The sequence below is a fragment of the Leptinotarsa decemlineata genome, unplaced genomic scaffold (genome assembly GCF_025532065.1).
Source record: "Leptinotarsa decemlineata unplaced genomic scaffold, Ldec_3_MD MMD2_tig00003348_RagTag_RagTag, whole genome shotgun sequence".
In the NCBI taxonomy this organism is placed as follows: domain Eukaryota; kingdom Metazoa; phylum Arthropoda; class Insecta; order Coleoptera; family Chrysomelidae; genus Leptinotarsa; species Leptinotarsa decemlineata.
The window spans coordinates 3,491,508-3,511,481 of NW_027412588.1; the positions used below are offsets into that span (position 1 = coordinate 3,491,508).

General features: G+C 31.7%; 1 protein-coding gene and 1 non-coding gene across 2 annotated transcripts in view; one reads left to right on the forward strand and one right to left on the reverse strand.

Moving 5' to 3' along the window:
* The window catches only part of dpa (disc proliferation abnormal), a 48,842-nt gene extending 31,219 nt beyond the window's left edge, over positions 1-17,623 (reverse strand). Inside the window, exons 1-6 of the mRNA XM_023162149.2 lie at positions 17,435-17,623; positions 17,019-17,374; positions 15,181-15,353; positions 7,538-7,738; positions 5,548-5,782; positions 5,246-5,488 (exon numbers count right to left, since the gene is read on the reverse strand). Coding sequence (XP_023017917.2) covers positions 5,246-5,488; positions 5,548-5,782; positions 7,538-7,738; positions 15,181-15,353; positions 17,019-17,373 — 1,207 coding nt within the window. The 5' untranslated portion in view covers position 17,374; positions 17,435-17,623. The remainder of the gene's footprint in view (positions 1-5,245; positions 5,489-5,547; positions 5,783-7,537; positions 7,739-15,180; positions 15,354-17,018; positions 17,375-17,434) is intronic.
* Positions 7,990-9,073, forward strand: LOC111506928 (uncharacterized). Its single transcript, XR_012466099.1, has 3 exons — positions 7,990-8,234; positions 8,533-8,714; positions 8,798-9,073. It is a non-coding gene; the product is annotated as an uncharacterized protein (transcript).
* Positions 17,624-19,974: the final 2,351 nt, after the last annotated feature.

Below are 19,974 nucleotides of genomic sequence, written 5' to 3' on the forward strand. Positions count from 1 at the left end.
AGGATATTGTTTTTGTGGTAGTTGGGTTTTGTTATTTTTTTGATTAATGACCATGTAGCTTTGGTTTTATTTTCGGCTTTCATTATATATTCAGTGTTAGACATTTTTTTAGCAGCTGCAATAACTTTACAGAGAACAGCACAATACTTTTTGAAATACTGAGTACTTATCAGCCCTAGTGTCTTCTTTTTGTATAATGAGCGTTTTCTCGAGCAAGACTTTTTTATACCCCTTGTTATCCATGAATTGGGCCTAGTTTTATTCAACTTTTTTTCCACAAAGATTAGGTTCATTATTCTAGTGAAAATATTCGAAAAACAGTTGTATGCTATATTTACATCTGTACTCTGTGTTACACTTTCCCAACTAACCTCAGCGAGATCCTGTTTAAACTGAATAATTTTATTTTTTGAGAATATTCTTTTTTTGATCCATTTTATTTCATTTGCTTTAATTTTTTGTGTGAAAAGGGTTATCATTTGTCCATAGTGATCAGATAATGCAGTATTTAAGACCATGCTTTTTTCATAGTCATCAAAATTTACAAAAATGTTATCTAATAGAGTAGATGAAATTTTTGTTACTCTGGTTGGTTCAAAAATAGTTTGTTGTGAGTAAGGAGTAAGTCTAAAAATACCTTAGTTTGTATGTTGTCTTCAAGCAAGTTGATATTAAAGTCTCCACATAGTATAACCTTAAATGTAGTGAATTTTTCATGAACTAAATCAATTATTTCTTCCATCTTCTCAATGAAAATATCGAATGATCCTAAGCCAGTTCTGTAAACACATACAATTACAATTTTCATTTTCCTAATTACTACACTTCCACATTCCAAATGACCTTCAATACTTTTCTGACAACACTCTTTACGCTCTCCACATCCATATTGTTTGTTGTGTAGATACTGACTCCTCCATGACACATCATTTTCCGGGAAAAAGCCGATTTCAATTCGTATCCCTCAATTTGTATACTCTCTATTTCAGATTCTAAGAGCCAATGCTCTGTTATGCATAAAATGTTTGGCTTTGACGATAGAGAGTCTAGAAATATTTCTACTTCATCAGTTTTGTTCCTCAAACACTGTATATTTTGATGGAGTATGGTGAGGTATCCATCTTCATTGCGATTTTGTTGGCAGCTGTTTTCAGAAGTGTTTATGTGCGTATTTTTCTGCGGTAGTTGCTACTGCCGCAGATTTCTACTTGTGTTTCATTTGTTGACCTCATATTTGTAGACTTCACACTCATGGATCCAAGCACTATGATCAACATTAAGATGTAGGTTCCTTTTTTCATTTTTCATTGTAGAGTTAATGCATCTGTTGTATTGTTCTGGTTCCTGACATTCGTTTTTTTTATGTTCCTTAGCACATATTGGACAAGCCAACTTATTTTTGCAAACTTGGGCTGAATAGCCATAGCCACAGCATCTGAGTATATTGGATTTGACTTCATACATTATGCAAGAGTTGAATCCAATGTTGAGTTTACACCTATTTCACAGTTTTTCACAGGTTTCCTCTTGTGTTTCAACTATAACTGTGACTTTTCCATCCTCTTTGCTTATCATATTTGTAATATTTATTAAGTCATTATTTCCAAATCTATGATTTTGATTAATGAGTTTTTTAGTAGCAATTCTTTTTCAGAGCAGTCTGCCTCATCAACTCCTACAATTTTGAAGAATTTTTTCATCCTTGTTTTTCTTATTTCATAATCGTCACCAAGCTTTGCTGTGGATTCCTTCAGGATTCTTTGAACCGATACATCATTGCTGCACTTTATTAATATTCCCCCATTTGCAGTGTTTTGCAGTTGCCTTATTCCAACTGATAATTCACCTAATATACTAAAGTATCTCTTTTCCAAGTCCTCATTTCCATTGTTTCTTGAGGAGGAGGCCTCATCATGGTATTTTCCATCATTCTTCGTCAGGTTTATTACTTCATCAAGCTTCTGTTTTGTCTGTACTCTCAAAATTTCGGTAGAAACTTGATTTACTGATAAACATGAATCACCCTGTATGTTAAAGTTTTGATTAATGAGGCTTTTTGCCTTTGATAAGGAGAGAGTTGGTTTTTCAGAAGGTTTAATGTTTTTCTGCTGTGCACTTTTTATTTCAGATTGTGTACCTTTTTTTGATTCTGTATTTATGACAGGAAATACTTTTGTTTCTAAAATTGCAATTTTCTCATGCAACAACTGTATTAATTTTTCTTTGTCAGCAATTATTACATTTTTATTTTCGAGCATTGTTCTCAGAAGCCGATTTTCTTCTTCTAGGTAGGTTTTTTCCAAGGTTTGTGAGTCACTTGTATTCGGAATTGTTTCATGTTTGCATTCTGGACTTCTTAATTCCCTGGATTGTCTAAGACAAGCGGGATTGGAAAATTCGGAACATATGATGTACTGCACTTTAGTCACAACTTTTTTAGAGCAATGTTTACAGGATATTTTTTCACTTTCGTTCAGAGCAGGTGAAAGCGAACGTCCACCCGCCGCCATTTTTATATGAGTATCTGAAAGGATTCAGAAAAAATGTAAAATAAAAGTTTTCAATTATATAATCACCTTTCTTCAATGTAATATCCTTTTCATAGAGAGTGACTTTTACTTAGTGAATTGAATATCTTGAATATCTTCATCAATAAATGGTGTTTTTTCTTAGTGTCTTTATATGCCACTATAAGAATAGAATGGGTATTTTTCAGTATAAATACATCTTTCAAAAATGTACTTAAATACTTAATTGATTCATCCATGCATCTCTTGTTATCTATACTGTAAAACGTGTTTTGATCAAAATTGATATTGACATGATAAAATATTGTATCATAGAAAATGTTGAGCGCCTCATTCAAATCGTCTATAGCAACGATAAATTCAAAATTTTCCAGTATCAATGATTTTTAAAAATGTATAATGTTTTTTTTTCCGTTTTTACTTGTAGTTTCATTTTTGTTGACGGTATTCAATAAAAGAGTGATTCTATGATCTGAAATATCCCTATCTGAAACACAGTAAGTTCCTTCATTAGAGAAGAATATAAATATTTTATCAATTATAGTCATTATAGTCACATTTGTGAAATATTTTATGAATAAGATCATCATTAAATTTCTTAACAAAAAGCAACCAAAAAAATCATTCAAAAATAGTTCCCTTTATTTTTACTGTATTCAATTTTGAATAGTTAAAAATTAGGTGGTTGAAGAAAATAAATGAAAAAGTGTTGCCTGTCAGTGGAATTTGAACTCGGTATACATGTACCATGTTCTACCAACTATTCCACAAAGACATATTGTATAAATTCATATACTTATACAAAAAAACATATGAACAGGGTTTTTCACGACGAGCGTTCTTTACGAATATATGGAGAACGATTTAAAATAATAACTTGAAATTTTGTGGTAGTGGGTTTTACAAAATGGCCTTCTCAACTAAAATATTTTCAACTTCAAATGAACTAATTTCAACTCTGTCGTTGGTAAAAGGTAACTCAACATGAAAATGGATGAATTGAGAATATGGGGGCTCAAAAATTATCAGCTAATTCCATATTAAACAAGCGGACGAAACACATTGATATAAAACACCATTTCATAAGAGAAGCTATCGCTCAAGAACATGTTGAACTAAAATATTTGGAAACGTCCAACATGCCCGCTGATGTTTTAACAAAGAGCTTGTGTGCTGTTAAACATAATAAATTCATTAGAGTTGGGTATAGTTGAGGTAAAATAAAACACTTTAAAATTGTTTAGTTTTCTGGGAAAGAAAGTTTTTGGCTTTCTACTACTCCATCTTGATAGAAAAAAAAAAGGATGAGGGAATCTTCCAAAGAAAGGAAGGGAGTAATCAATTTGGAAATAAGTAACTCTATACATGGATGTATAAATCATGCAAAGAAGTAACTTTCAGACACAAACTGAAAGAAAGTCCTCCTGAAACAGCTACTTTCATATAAACATTGAATTACAGGAAAGAAACAAAAATTCTTTCAAAACAAATACTTCTATATGAACACTGAATTATACAGAAGATACTTTTCTCTACTCGGTTTGTATTTCAAACATTCATCGTGGAATAAAAGTCAGATATCATTCACATGAGTTCTACTTTAAATGAATGGTAACAAATTGCACTTACATGGAACACTGTCATCCTTACTGGTATACAGCGATGTTTCGCCCTAAAACACTTGCCCTAAGGCTCTTCAGTACCAAATTGGATAACACAGAAAATACACACAAATCATTCATGAATTACGATTTTTAATGTCACGGAATAAGCTTGATCTGCTTATGTCATCTCCTAAAAATATAACCCCTTCAATTCAAATAAGATTCCTCTTGACTGGGATTAAATCAAATAGGTGAATGAATGTCATTACGATGTCATCCATGACATAAGCAGATCAAGCTTATGCTGTGACATTAAAAATCGTAATTCATGAATGAATTGTGTGTATTTTCTATAATGTTATCCAATTTGGTACTGAAGAGTCTTAGGGTAAGTGTCTTAAGGCGAAACATCGATGTATACCAGTGAGGATGACAGTGTTCCATGTAAGTGCAATTTGTTACCATTCATTTAAAGTAGAACTCATGTGGATTATATCTGATTTTTATTCCACGACGAATGTTTGAAATACAAACTGAGTAGAGAAAAGTATCTTCTGTATAATTCAGTGTTCATATAGAAGTATTTGTTTCGAAAGAATTTTTTTTCTTTTGGGTAATTCAATGTTTATATGAAAGTAGCTGTTTCAGGAGGACTTTCTTTCAGTTTGTGTCTGAAAGTTACTTCTTTGCATGATCTACACATCCATGTATAGAGTTACTTATTTTCAAATTGATTACTTCCTTCCTTTCTTTGGAAGATTCCCTCATCCTTTTTTTTTTGTATCAAGATGGAGTAGTAGAAAGCCAAAAACTTTCTTTTCCAAAAATTAATCACTCCTAAAAATATAACCCCTTCAATTCAAATATTGAGTTTTGTTTTGTTCAAATATTTTTTGAGCTAGTGGGAGTGTTGGTTGAAGCTCAAAAATTATTTCCATGGTGCTCCGCAACAATGTCAACTGCTGAGCTGTAAAAATTAATCTTGGCAACTGTGTAAGAAGTGCGAATATTAAAATGTATGTAATAGCTGACCCTCAACAGAGTTGTTGTTTTGTTTCAATCTTTTGACCTTTTCATCCAAAAACTAACAATTGCCATAGTACATTTCCTTACCTGGTGATTCTTGAAGTTTAATCATCTGTTTATCTGTAAACTGTGACCTATTGTGTACTAGAGTAAAGCAGTGATTGGTATTGCAACTGGAACACAGAGTAGGTTCTGTAATACGACCCCTATCAATTTCAGCTGTTGTTGAAAACTGACAAACAATGCATTTGAAAAAAGCTTCTCGCATTTCCGGCATGATATTCGATGTACGAATCACCATACCACTTATTGTTATCAACTGATCAATATCTAGAATAGAAAATATATTAGAGACCGAGATAATTTTCATATTTTCATAAGTGACATACCTTCTGGATTAAGTGACCTCATATTTTTTGTTTTCTCTGCATTAAATGGTCTCACTTGAATTTGATGATCGAGTACTGCAGCGGGATAACGTTCATAAAACATCTCATTGACTGTCATATCAAAAGTTGGAATAACTTCCTGAGGGTAGCATACCAGCTGCCTGTATAAATTTGCGTCATAAGTTTCCAAATGGGCACAGTTAACATTTAGGAATGGTTCTTCCAAGGTATGTATCTGAAAGTAGTTGTTTGAATACATATGATTTTTTTTTCCTTCCTATCAAAGTGCATTTTATAAGTCAATTCAACAATTTACATACTTCCTCAATATTCATGTAATACTACTTTTCTTATACATGAAATGAATAACAAGAACTAAAGATCTCTGAATTTAAGATGATGCCAAAAAATTAATATTGGGTAGGGAGAAATAAACTTAATGACACCCATTCCAACCATCTTGTTTCCTGCACTAGTATGAACAGATCCATTGTTGGAAATGTATTTATCAACGGTATCACCATCTACAGTGAGAAGTATATCTATAAATGTGTGAACAAGTTGAATCTACGAAAGGTGTTGCAGAACAAAGTTGTTGAGAAAGTATATAATCTTCCATACTGTTATCCCACAGCACAATTATATCAAACCTTACATATCATGGACATACTCTCACTGTACACAATTCAAACCTGTACTTAAATTCATAGCAACCAATAAAATGCATTAAAACATTCGCCCTAGATTGAATCTACAAGTTCATTACTGAAGTACCAGAAATAGACAACTATTACAAAAAACTACAATCAACAAGTATCAAAACTACTACATCAAGGCGACAAATTCTAAAACCTAATTCCTGAGAATTTAAAGAGTCTTGCTGCATTTTAAGAAAAAATGTAAAGATTTAATATTCTATCAAATAGTATTACCAATCATATGAGATTGCTGCTGCTATATAACTTTTTTTCTCTAATGGTATTAACGTTCCCTATCAAATTGATACTGTGATAGTTTTTATAAGGCCTATTTTTACATTCAACTTCTTTTGACCCAGATAGATTTCTTTAATAAATGTATTTATAAAAAAGGATAGCTTGTGGTATAAACATTTATATCGAAATTTACTTCAGAGACTAAACTGAGATAGTTAATATCATCTTTGAGATTTTTAAACATAAGCAAAAATCACATTTTAAAATGTAAAACCCTTGTTGAACCTTAGGTTGCACAAGTTTTGACTTCTGAAGGTTGTTATTCATATAGGTTAAAGGAAAAACAGATTGAACAATTTTAAGTATGAAGCAACAAGTTTCTAGATATATTGTATTTTGAACATTCTCTATTAGAAACACATTACATTTATAAAATGGAGACCAGATTGCACAGCAACAGTCAAGAGAGGAAAGTACAAAAGAATAATATGATAACTTCATTATATCACAAGAAAAATGTTCACAATTTCATTATATGAATCTAAGCATTTTATTTACAGAAAATGGGGCTACGGAACAAAGTGCAGATACTATATTCAACGTTTGAGACTTTGATGGGGCGTGGCTTCGTTTCTATTGGTCGAATGAAATTATTATTATTATATTTTAAGAGAGAAAATTTTGTTGATTTTTTTTGCGTTTTGTGTTTTTGAATTAAAAATGTCATATTATATGAATATTGTAGGATTCTTCAATCCAATTATTATTTTACTTTAACATGAAAGGTCATTTTTGATTAGTACCAATATTGTGTGAAATTGTGTTTTTATGATAGTTAGTAGTCAACTATGGAAAAAAATTCAAAGTTTGTATTGTCATCAAAATACAGTTAGGGAGATTTGGTACAATTAGTTTTTACAAGAAAAATATAATTGAATGTGGTGAATTTAGCCTTTTTTGTAAATTTTCTCAGTCTGGAATTGCTCTACAAAACAATAAGAAAGGAAAACTTGACAAGACTAAATTCAATTTGTATTTGTCTTCTCTTGTCTTACCTCTTCTAGTTTCTGAAGGTACAGTGGTTCATTGAGATTCATATCATCTGTCCTTTCATCTTCATCTGCATTTGGGTCTATGAAACGAAGTATAAATTGTTTGAATTTAACTTTGCATTCTGCCACTGAAACGTTAGTACCCCATATAACTAGATGAGGAGCGGTGGAATCTGATTCTTGACTTTCTGGAATTGCCTCAAGCTGGAAGAAAAAAAGTTAGTGAAAAAAAAACATTACGGGCGTCTCATAAAAATCTGTTCGTGGGTTCTCAGCTTTAAAATCAATATTTTGGAGTGATTTTATCTTTTTCTCACTCAACAAACTTTTTACAGGTAGGTTTCTGCTATTCTACTATTCAGTAGTAATCTCAAGTGAGGAGCTTATAAAACGCATATAAATACTATTGTGATCGCCCTGTAATCAATCACGTCATCTTACTTGTCACAATTGACACCTTTCAAGTTTTTGATGAGTTAAATATTTTTTTATTGTTTGTTGTTACTTGTGCAACTTAATTTAGACCTATACTCATATTTGATGATGTTATTTTGGCAAAATTGTATCATGAAGCAGGATTTGGCAGACGTTGGCAACAAATGTTTAGAAATCTTTTTTTCAGGTCAAATTTTATTATGTTCAGTCATTATTTTAGTATACTTACTTCGAAAACGTAAAAAAGCAAAAGCACCTCTACTTGGTAAGTACAATTTTGAATATTTTTATAAACAAACAAAAAATTTAAAATAAAAAAAAAAACTTTATTTATATGTTGTCCAAAAACATACAAGAACTCCCATTAATTTGAAAAAGAAACATCTTTAACAATTCAAAAGATGATACTGCACCTGATACTATACATTATTGATTGCCTTACCTATAATCTAAGATGATCAGTGGCATTATTATTCAACACTTGATATTATCTAATGATTAGACTATAAGAAATAGGAAGTGATATTTATCTTCATTATTCAGGAGAGCTATTTTGATTTCAGATACTGATTTTGTCTACAATTCCGAGTGCCCAATTTGTTTCAATGAACTCACATTACCAATCAAGTCTGACTGTGATCATGGCTACTGCATAGAATGCCTTCACACCTACTGGAAAAAACGTACATGGAAAAATATATGCCCCTTATGCCGCCAGTCTTTGAAAAATTTGAGACTCGTTGAAGTGAGATCATTAAACAACTTAGATTGACTTAGATTTTAGATTTTGTAATTCCTAGTTTGTTACATTTGAATGATTTTTTTCAGAATGAAACCTGCCGATATCCAAAGTTAACACGAGAAATACTACTACAAAAAGTTAGTGAAATGTCGATGACACATTACAGAGGTATTAGGTTCTGTGATAAAATATTTACAGAAACTGCTTACTACTTCATCATTGGAACATTTTTACTCATACTATGGACTTGGGCAGTCGTAAATACTGATAAACTTATATATTATTCTTTGTGGATATATAATTCTTTTTATAATACCAAAAAAGAAATAAATTCATAAAAATATAGTATGAAAAAATATAAGTAGCTTATTATGTTAACAAGAATACAACCAAAATCATAATTATTTCATTGAGATCTTTCATTAATCACATGCATATTTTCCAGAAGTACTCAAAATTATTTTGAAAACATTAATAGCTGAACAGTGGCGAGGTATTTCAATAACAATTTGACCTAAAAAACTCTGTATTTTCACTTCAATAATCTAATATAATTGTTAGATATTCATCTTTTTTAACTAAAGCATTCGCAGTAAGTAAAGGTTACGTTCCCGTGGTAGGCTAACCTACAATCAACATCTAGAATGAATAAAAAAACAGGCTGAGGTAGAGGTGAGTTCTCAAATTCAACAGAAAAATTACGATGAATTGCTTTGTCATATAGAAAAGTGCTAGTTTTCCATCTATGGAAAGAGGCTGAAACCAGAGATGATATACTGGCTATATGCAATGGTGAATAAATGCTTGATAACATATGTATATTCGGTTTCATTTGAAAAAACTATTGAATCTGCTTTATGATTTCTAATAATAAAGGGAAAGTTCCCAAGTACGCGCAATGACCTACTGGAAACACTTTTCCGTCAAAGAAACTAAAAATTCTGTCACTCGACACAGGAGATGACTAAAACTAAATGATGCTTACTTAGTAAGCGAACAAGCGTCGAGCATTTTTTTTTTCGGTGAGGAAAGTGTTTTGCTCATTTGAAGAGACTACATTAAAGATCTATCCTCAAAGTTATCCAGTGTTCTTTACATGCATCGTAGTATCACTGAATTTGTTCCTTTTTATGTTTCTAGAAAAGCATACATGGGGCTATCTCAGTCTAAAGTATCTCATGGTCTGCATTTCTGGGGAATTTTCAACTGATTGGAAGGGTATATTTTTATCCTACGAAAGATGACCCTTAGAATTTGGGTACAATAAAACGAACCAACAAAAAGATCATGACTATTTCAGCTTTATGCATATTTCATTGTCTTGTTTACATTAGAACACAAAACATTACCACACTTGATTGAAACTATGAATATACAACTAGAAATGGTGACAACCTCTTATGCCTCATCATCACCTGGCATAAGGCTCATCTACCATCAATCAACAAGTATGAAAAATTGGCTTATGAATGAATTTAGGAATAATATGAAAGAGCTGCCAGTTGATCTGCTCTGATACAACATTAATGATACAACATTAATTACTAGTTCGGACTTCCATTGTGAAATATGATATAATAAATATGATTTGAAATCTCTGATAGAACAAATAAAATTAAAAATTAAAATGAATGGCTAAAAATAACAATAGTATTAAGTAAAAACCGGAAAATAAAATTACAATAAAATAATAATGAGCCAAAAATTAAAAATTGAACAATCAAAAATTAAATAAAAATTCAAAAAGATTTCAAAGTAATTTAGTATCCACAATCGTCTTCGGGTGATGACTGGATTACTCCTGCGAGATATGACTATTTATAGCTAATTCGATAGCTTTCACCTATCCTCTCCTCCCTCGCTCTGCTTCACAGGTTTAGTGGGAGTTGTCTGTTTTTCGATTGATAAAAGGTTTCCATATATTGCATATATCTACGCTAGCTTGGCTGAATGCATCGTTGGACAACATATATGCAGCTTCTTTAAACTTCCTCCTGTAGATGATCTCAGCTTGGAACCACTTGATGTTATGTTAAGGTGTCCAAACATGCTCTGTTATTTCCGATTTGCTGGTTTCTCCTCACTGTGTGTTTCTCTTGTGCTTGGCAATGCGGACTTTCAATGGACTCTATATCGGTGAAACTAAGAGGCCATTGAAAGTCCGCATTGCCGAACACAAGAGAAACACACAGCGAGGAGAAACCAGCAAATTGGGAATATCAGAGCATGTTTGGAGACATCAACCTAACAAAGTGATCTCAAGCGGAGATCATCCACAGGAAGGAACACTGGTTTAAGAGGAAGTTCAAAGAAGCTACATATACTATGGACTTATGCAGTCTATTTTATCTTATGGATTGCCCTTCTGGGGAAACTCAGCTCATACCATGAAAGCATTTTAACTCCAAAAAAAGTGATAAGATGCCTAGCTGGACTTAAGTTTAAAGAATCATGTAAGAACACATTCACTCAGCTGACCATACTTAGTCATTCCTGCCTGTACATATTTGTAGTAGCCATAAATATAAAAAAAAATGAAGCTCACTACACAAAAAATAATATGTGCAATAACTACAACACATGAAGGGGTAACGAATTAAGACTACCTTACTCACGTTTGGCGGTGGGACAGGACTCTGGGAGTTATCAAGGCATCATTTACTATAACCATGCAGTAAACTAATTGAAAATAAATGCAGTCTGCAAACATTTAAATCGAAATTATACAATCACCTCGCAAAGAATGCATTTTATTCTGTACAAGAATTTTTAAACTTTGATTGATTGATTTATTCATTTAGGTAGGACAATCCTAATTTACAAAAAATAAAATAGTTAACATACCTATTTAACAATAAATATAACTTATAATAAATGTAAGTATAAAGATACAAAGGGCTATTCAAATTCGTTTCTGTACATGTGGATCTCGTAAACGATAATAAAGTTTGTGGAGATCAAATCGTTGAGGTGTAGTTTTTGAAATTACTGTGGATCTTCATCAAGTAACGGCCGAATCAATCAGAAAAAAAACAGTATGAAGTGAACGTCTACGATCCATAAACTACAACAAAAAATACAGGTCCGTATTTAAAAATTCAAAGATGGGGTGCCAAGTCAGATGACACCCTGTATAAAAGATTTATGGATATATTCTGATAGCCCAAATCAAGTGCCTATAGCAAAATGTGGACAGATTTTCAATATTTCTGCGAATAAAGAAGATATAGGTGAAAAAATTATTTGGGATTTTTTGGTTTTTCCTGTATATCTCCAGAACCAAAAGAGCTACATTCGATTTTTTTACATCATTGAATAGGTCTCTGAAATACGCAACTTTGACACAATTTAACCGACACTCTATCTCTTATCGTTTACGAGATCCCCATATACAGAAACGAATTTAAATAGCCCTGAATAATAAATTTGAGTATAAATATACATATACACACACATATATATATATATATATATATATATATATATATATATATATATATATATATAAGTTAAATACAGTATAGAATCATTTTGGAATATTTTTTTTTTAATTATAATACAAAATCAAATTTTGTTTGAATTCTGGTATACTTCTTGACTCTTTTAACATATTGTGGTAAATTATTGTACTGAATGAATCCTTTAAAAAATAAACTTTTTACACTGTATGAGGTACTCTGCCTGTTTACATATAGATATAAGTCAATAAGTTGCTTTTCTTTTATTTTTGTAATGTATATGTATATAGCCTACTGCTCAGGATTGACTAGTCTGATAAAATTTTATAAATGTGATGTAATTCAATGCAATTGTAAAATTTTTAATGACGATTATATTCTATTCTATTCTATATGTTGTCCAACAACACATTCAGCCAAGCTAGCTAGAAATATGCAACATATGAAAACCTTAAATCAACCGTAAAAGTGTTCAAATGATCTATACATAGTCATCTCTCGAAGAAATAGTCCAGTCATAATAAAGAAAAGAGAATTGAAACTTTCTACGTTTTTTACCACTTTTATAAAACTTTTCCCACTTTTATAAAAGTTTCAATTCTCTTTTCTTCATTATGATTTCCTTCCAAGTAGTAATGGCTACATCTATCAATTTAATAGTCCAGTCATCACCCAAAGACGATTGTGGATACAACAATCCAAACGCCGTGAAGTAACTCGTTTTGAAATCTTTTAAATTAGTAACTCGATTTGAAATCTTTTTAATTTTTCATTTCCTTTTTTGATTCCTCAATTTTCAATTTTTTGCCTATTTCCACAGCAAAGCAGTCAAATTATTTATGAACAATTAAAATGATCAATCATTCAAAACCTCTTATGAAGAAATTATTTGTAAATAAAATAGTATTCAAAATTAGTTTTGTTTTTATTTCTTGTAAAAATCACTCGAACAGGTATAGAATCAGAGTCGGAGATGTTTTATTGTCACAAAAGTTTAGGTTTTGTTGATAAAGCAGGCTTAAGAAATAAAACAATCTGAAACATTAACACAAAGGTCAAGAATTTAAAACAAGATATTAATATGGCTCAAGCACACTTCAAAAAGTCTATGGTAGAATTCTGTGATAAAAAATGTTATATGTTGACAAAGTAAGTTGTGAAGTCATCCGAAAGAAATTCCTCAATACTATAATAAGCTTTATCTAGCACAAGTTTTTTTACTCTTTTTCGAAACTGTTTGTAACATGTTAACTCTCTGATTGAAAAGGGGAGATGATTTAAATATTTTTTGTTATTATAAAGAATCGAATTTTTAATTTGTGCTGTTGACAGGATAGGAAGAGGAATAATGTGAGACGAGTAGCATAACTTTGAGTTGAGTTCAAGATGTTATCTTTGTGCTCTTTCTGCATTAGGCAGATTGTTTCTAAAATAAAGAGGCAGTAGATTGTTAAGATGTGATGAGTTAAAAAAGGGGCTTACAGGAATCTTGGACTCTAGCTATGGTAATGAATCTCACTGCTCTTTTTTGAATTGTGTGAACTTGACTTAATTAAGTTATGACAGCTGCTCCTCCATTGTTTAACTTTGCCTATATCATGCTAATTTTTAGTGCATAAGTGCTTCTTCCATGCCAAAGTATAGACGTATCGTCAGCAAAGGGCCGAGGACAGATCCCTGAGGTAATCCGCATTTAATGCTAATTTTATCTGAAATTTATCTGAAATTCACTACTTGAACTTGATCTGATAGATATGACTCAAACCATAACAAGATTTTTTCTCTAAATCCGTAGATTTCAAGTTTTTGAAGCAATATTTAGTGATCAACACAGTCAAATGCTTTTGTCAGATCACAAAATACTGCCACTGCAACCTCACCAACATTCAGTCAAGGTAAAGTTCTTCTAAAAAAGCAAACATTGCATCATTTGTGCTCTTAGAGGCTTGAAAGCCATATTGATTGGAGTGAAGAATATGATTCTTGTCAAGAAAATTTAGGATTCTCTTTTTCATTAACTTTTACACGATTTTAAATAGAGTTGGCAGTAAAGAAATAGGCCTCATGTTCGCGGGTATATTAGAATCGCTTCCTTTAAATAATGGGATAACTTCAGCAGTTTTTAGGCAATCTTGAAAAATACCATTTACGAGAGATAGGTATATGCTCATACAACTCCATATTTTTATAAAGAGCTTTTCATAGGGAAATCACATGGAAAATAAAATTAGGGTATTCTATTTGAACAGACCAAAAAACATTGTTTTTTAGTGTTGATTCACCCACTATCAATGTGAAAATTTTTGATAATAAAAGAAATATTATTTAAATATCCCTATAACAAAACAGACTGTATGTACAATTTTGATTTCATTGAAAATGGAGAGTTGAATAGACTAGTTTTTTGGTATTATTTTTGGAATAACTTCTGAACCATTCAGTATACACTCATAAAATCTAATATTTTTAACAGTACTTTCCTGATGTAAAACGAATATGAAAAGCAATTGATGATATTTCATTTTAAAAACCTGACTTTGATATGCCATGATTCTACAAGGTACCCTGCATATTGAAGAACATTTTAAAAAAGCCCAATGAATTAATATTAATGGACGCTCAATGTGACACACACTATATGCTTCTGCAAACAATATCTAACATTAACTTTCACTTCTATCCTACTATTTTGTGCTTGATAGTGTATTAGTTGATTATTTTGATTTGTATTTACATCAGTTTGCTTCACTTTTATATTTTATGTATATTTTTTGAAATTCATTTTATGTATTCTATTTACATTTTATGAAGGTGAATTTTATTATTATCATCGTTTCTTATACATTTGACAAATTGACCACCCATCTTGAATTCATTGGGTAAGAAAACTCCTAACTATAGGTCCAAAAGGGCTTTTGGGAATACTATAATCATATCAGTAGAAAATTGAAATTCATTTTTCTGCAAGTAATGAAATCTTTCAATGTCATCCATATCACGTAAACACTTACCGCAGCATCTCCTCCTATATTAACTTGTCTAATTCTCTTATCGGAACGTACGTCAGGCCTCATGCGAATAGGTGTTCCTCTTATACCAGATCTAGGAGTCCTGATAGATCCCAAAGAACTTGGTGTTCCATAATTTAAAGGAGAACTCAAATCAATCTCACTCATTGCCAGTCCTACAGAAGTATTAGTTGAATAAATGCAACTTTCCACAAAAGTTTACTCTTTTATTGCAAAATAATTTTAAAAAACCAGCAGAAATACTTTACAGTTATAAAAAACAGTACCTATATGTAGCTTGTCAAATGTAGGAAACAACTTCAAAATCTCGGCTTAAGCCCTCCCCTAAGATGCATGTTCGTTAAGAGACTGTGTGTGTGTGTGTGTGTGTGTGTGCGAGAGAGAAAGAGAGAGATAAGTCTCAAGTCTCCAACTAGTGAGATTTTCACTAACAGTTTTACAAAAATGCAAAATGTTCTGCCGTACAATGGCTTCTTTGGGTGTGTCTTTAATCTATTGGAGGTGCAAGATATTCTCAACTCACAGAGACAGCAGAAGAAAGAAAAGACATAGATAAAGAAAGGCAACAAACAATTTCCAAATACTCTCTCAAGATCTAAAGGACCCCCTTCATGGACCAATGATTTTTATATGGGTGATGAATATGCATTTCTCTCATCTATTATTAAAATAATACAAGGAAAAGCGTTAAAAGAATGAAAGGTGTGAATAAAAATGAAAAATCACATTGGAAAAATGAAACTTGGAAAATCGTAGACAAAAAAGAAAAACGCGAATGGTTTTAACAGAGAAATGTAAGGCAAATGGCGTAGTGTAAATTTTGAGACTATCATCATTCCTGATTATAATCAATCTACAAAGAACATGTCAGAGAATCGAATTATTAGTTCAAAAAGAGAACATTTTCTTAATGAAGCAGTGGCCAATGGCATTGTGAAGATGGAAAGATAGATGAAATGGATGCAGAATCTTTAGGAAACCTTCAACAGGACCAAAGTTCTTCAACTTAAGAAATTATCTAGGACTAACGGTGGTTACAAGAGAAATTGAAGAATGAAATCTTTACCCACGAAGGGGATTGTTGGAAATACCCTTTATTAATATAAAAATAACAACAGAGTTAATCAAAGTTGTAGTTATGTTTTTATCTGTTTTAAAAAATCTGTTTTTCAGTTAATCAGCTGTGGCCCCCATATTCCATATTATTATATAAAATTGATAGTTTAAAAGTTATACCAGAATTTATTTTGTTTGATAAGTAATATATATGAGTAAATCATCAAGTATCTAATGCAATAGAGATATTAAGAAAACAAAGGAAAAAAATTAGCTATAGAAATTGAGTACTGAAGAATGTGATGTTAGCCGACAAGAATAACCTGAATGTCAAATAAAGAAATCAGTAAAGAATGAAAGGTGAAATCAGATATATTGGAAATATAGAAGAACATAATGTTTGGAAATTTTGGAAGAAAAATGACTACTAGAATTTGCTTCAAAATTGATAAATCACTGAAAAACATAGTAGAGTAAAGAAAAGCCATATTTAGATATAGAAGCCTTTATATTAGTGTTAAGTACATTATGAACATTTTGAAATAATGTTTGGCAAAGAAATTTTAAGTGTTTTGAAATGAGGACTGAGCATTTAGTAAATTTAGTATCTTGTATTTGAAAGTTTCAAATTGATATCAGGATGAATCAACCTTATATTTAAAAAAAAAGTGTCAGCAACTTCATATATTTGTGGCATTTTCATTCAAAAAATAAAGTCCTATAAGATTCAATCTCCCCTGTTTAAATCAAAATAAAAATCTGACCTGTGCCAGGGCTGGTTGGAGCAATGCTATGAGCTGGAGAGGAAGGAATTTCACTCTGTCCATCAATGTCATTTCTAGGACCTCCCCATCTCATTGGGGTATCAACAGCAGATGATACACTTTTTGCAGGAGTAGGACGGCCCTTTCGAGGAGTTCTTGTTGATGAAGCTACACTTCTTGTAGGAGAACTATCATCTCTTCGAGGAGTTGCAGCACCTCTACGAGGTGTTCGCCTGGGTGTGAGAGGTGGTTCCCTCCCTGGAGTTCTGGAACCATCAGCCATCCTAGCTGGGGTTCTAGAACCTGCTCGCCTTGGGGTACTCGGTACATCGTCAGAAGGAGCTGGAGATGGCATTCTATAAGAAAATGTAACAGATATCCCTCATAAAGAATTACAATCGAAGGAGATGATTTACCTCAACTTTTTCACTCTATTACTTGAGAGACGATTGTGCTATTTTGTACTTGATTAAAAATATAGTAGCTTGTAGCCCACAAATTGAATGAACGCCACTCAAAAATACTAATTTTGCCTATGGTATGAAAGTATACACATAACCGACATAACATTAAAAATTTGCGGGAAGTTTTCTATTTCTTCTTCTTTTCTAATCAGTCGCCAGTCTTCTAACCAAAGTTCATTTAGCCAGGTCAGGATTAAATTGTTTGAAGATGCCGATGGTGATAAGTGTGGTTAGAAATATATCTATAATTCTTTGTATAGTATTCCACTTACTGACAGATAAAAATGGTACAAAAAGATGCATCCTTTTAGACGCTTTAACTTTAATTCGCGTTTTCAACTCGTAAAACACCATGGGCCAGTTTTATAGGTTCCGTTTAAACTAAGGTTGTTTAAACTACGTATTTGACAGGTTTGAGTGTTTTATAGGTTCTAATCAAGGATAATCTTCCGATTAACCTCGAACAACTGGATGATTTACCTCCAACGATGGATGAAGCAGAACTTCAACTTAAGATCAGGTCGGAGATTCGTATTAGCTAACAAAGTAAGGCATATAGGCATCTTTCCCAAGAACTGATCTCTTCTAAAAAAATCAAAATTTCAATTTAAACTAGATTCCTATGGCTGGGATTGAATAAAACGAGCGTATGAATGTCCATACGTACTGGCATCGTGATATGAGTAAATTAGTCTCATGTGCGGCAAAAAGTGAGCGCTAATATTATCCAAAATGGTGCTAATGAGGTAATATGACTTGTCTTATTCCGAAACTTTGAAGTCCGCCATTAGAAATAATAGTTTGTTCCATGTAAGTGAAATTTTATTCCATAACTCTTGATTTATCATATTGTGCAGAGTTCCTATGAATAATATATCTGATTCAATTCCATACAAATGTTTGAAATACAAACAGGCGGATCACTCAAAGGGATTTCCGTATATACAATGTTCATATGAAAGCATTGTTTTGAAAGTATTTTTTTCTTGTAATTCAAAGTTCATGTGAATAGAGAGGGCTCTTTATCCCATCTTGTATCCGATTGTAACATCTATATGTTTGAGCAACGCATCTTTGTAAAGAGTTTATTTAGTATATAAAGATGTAGATGTGAAAGCCAAAAAAAGCTTTATTCAAAAAAAATGTTTTTGATATATTTGACAATAAAAAGGTAAATTAAATGTTTCTCATAATAATGATTATTTTCATAAAATTATCATTATGTTTGTCACAATGTTCAAAATGCAATTGATTTGCTTGGAGATCGTTTGTTTAATAAACTAAATCTATATTCACGATTTTCAAGATATGAAAGAGGAAACATAAGTATTCACATTGCATAAGAATTATTATAATAACCAAAAATAAATTGACACAATTCGAATACATTTTGGGGTGAATTATTATTATTATTTATATGCATATAAACTTCAACAGATATAAACTTCGATATCTATCAGCATTTGTGAGTTACACCATGATTTTAGAAAAGTTGCTGTTACTTTTTTCCTGTCAAAAATTTCTTGTTTCTATGAAAACATTTCTAAATCACTTCTTCACGTAGAATTCAATGCCGTGAAAAACTAATTTTTTCGAATGAGATATAAAAATAGTTATTGATGGAAAACTATTTTTTAATGAGACATTCTGTATATTCCTGCTTTTAATAGAGCTTAAAATTACCTTTCCAAACATGCTGCACAATTGAGTTTTGCTAGTCATCTTTGAAATACAGAGCTTTTAGGTTTTTTCATGCAGACTTCGAATCGCTCACTTTAATCATGTAGGCTTTGGGCGACAAAACAGAAAAACATTTGTTCAGTAGTACCTATGAAATGTTGAGAAATTTTTTTACCGCAAAGCAATTTATACTATATTTTCTACTAATAAATGAAACTTCAACAACAATAATAATAATAATGAACAAACAATGAGATATAGTTCTTCACGGAAGGTCTTCGAAATGTCTACCAGCTTCTCTTAGACACAGGCGACACCTTTTCTTAACTTTTTTGCCGAATTAATTAGTTTCATAGTAGTGAGAGAAGCAAAACTGTCGCTTCCAATTCGTATCTAAAATTAGTTAGCAATTTGAAAATAAGATATTTCAACCTTTCCCAGAGGTAAAAGTCCATAGGGGTTAGGTCTGGTGACCTGGCCGGCTACCGATTGGGTCCTTGGTTGGCTATCCAATTATTACCAAAATTTGAAGATAAAAATTGGTGCCAATTGCAATGTTGTAAAGCGAAGCCCCGTCTTGTTGAAAATATATTTTTGAGCTCCATTTTTGGCAATTCAACAACAAGTAGTTCAATATTTTGTCTTGGAATTTCTAAATAACTCTGAGATGTGAGAGAGACATTAAATAACTGGCGGGTAATTCTACCCTTAAAATAACACGTGTCTACATACGAAATTAAAATCTTCCTTGACTTCTCTGCTACACAATAGAATGAGGATTTTGTTGTGCCCAAGTAGATAGTAGATACTGG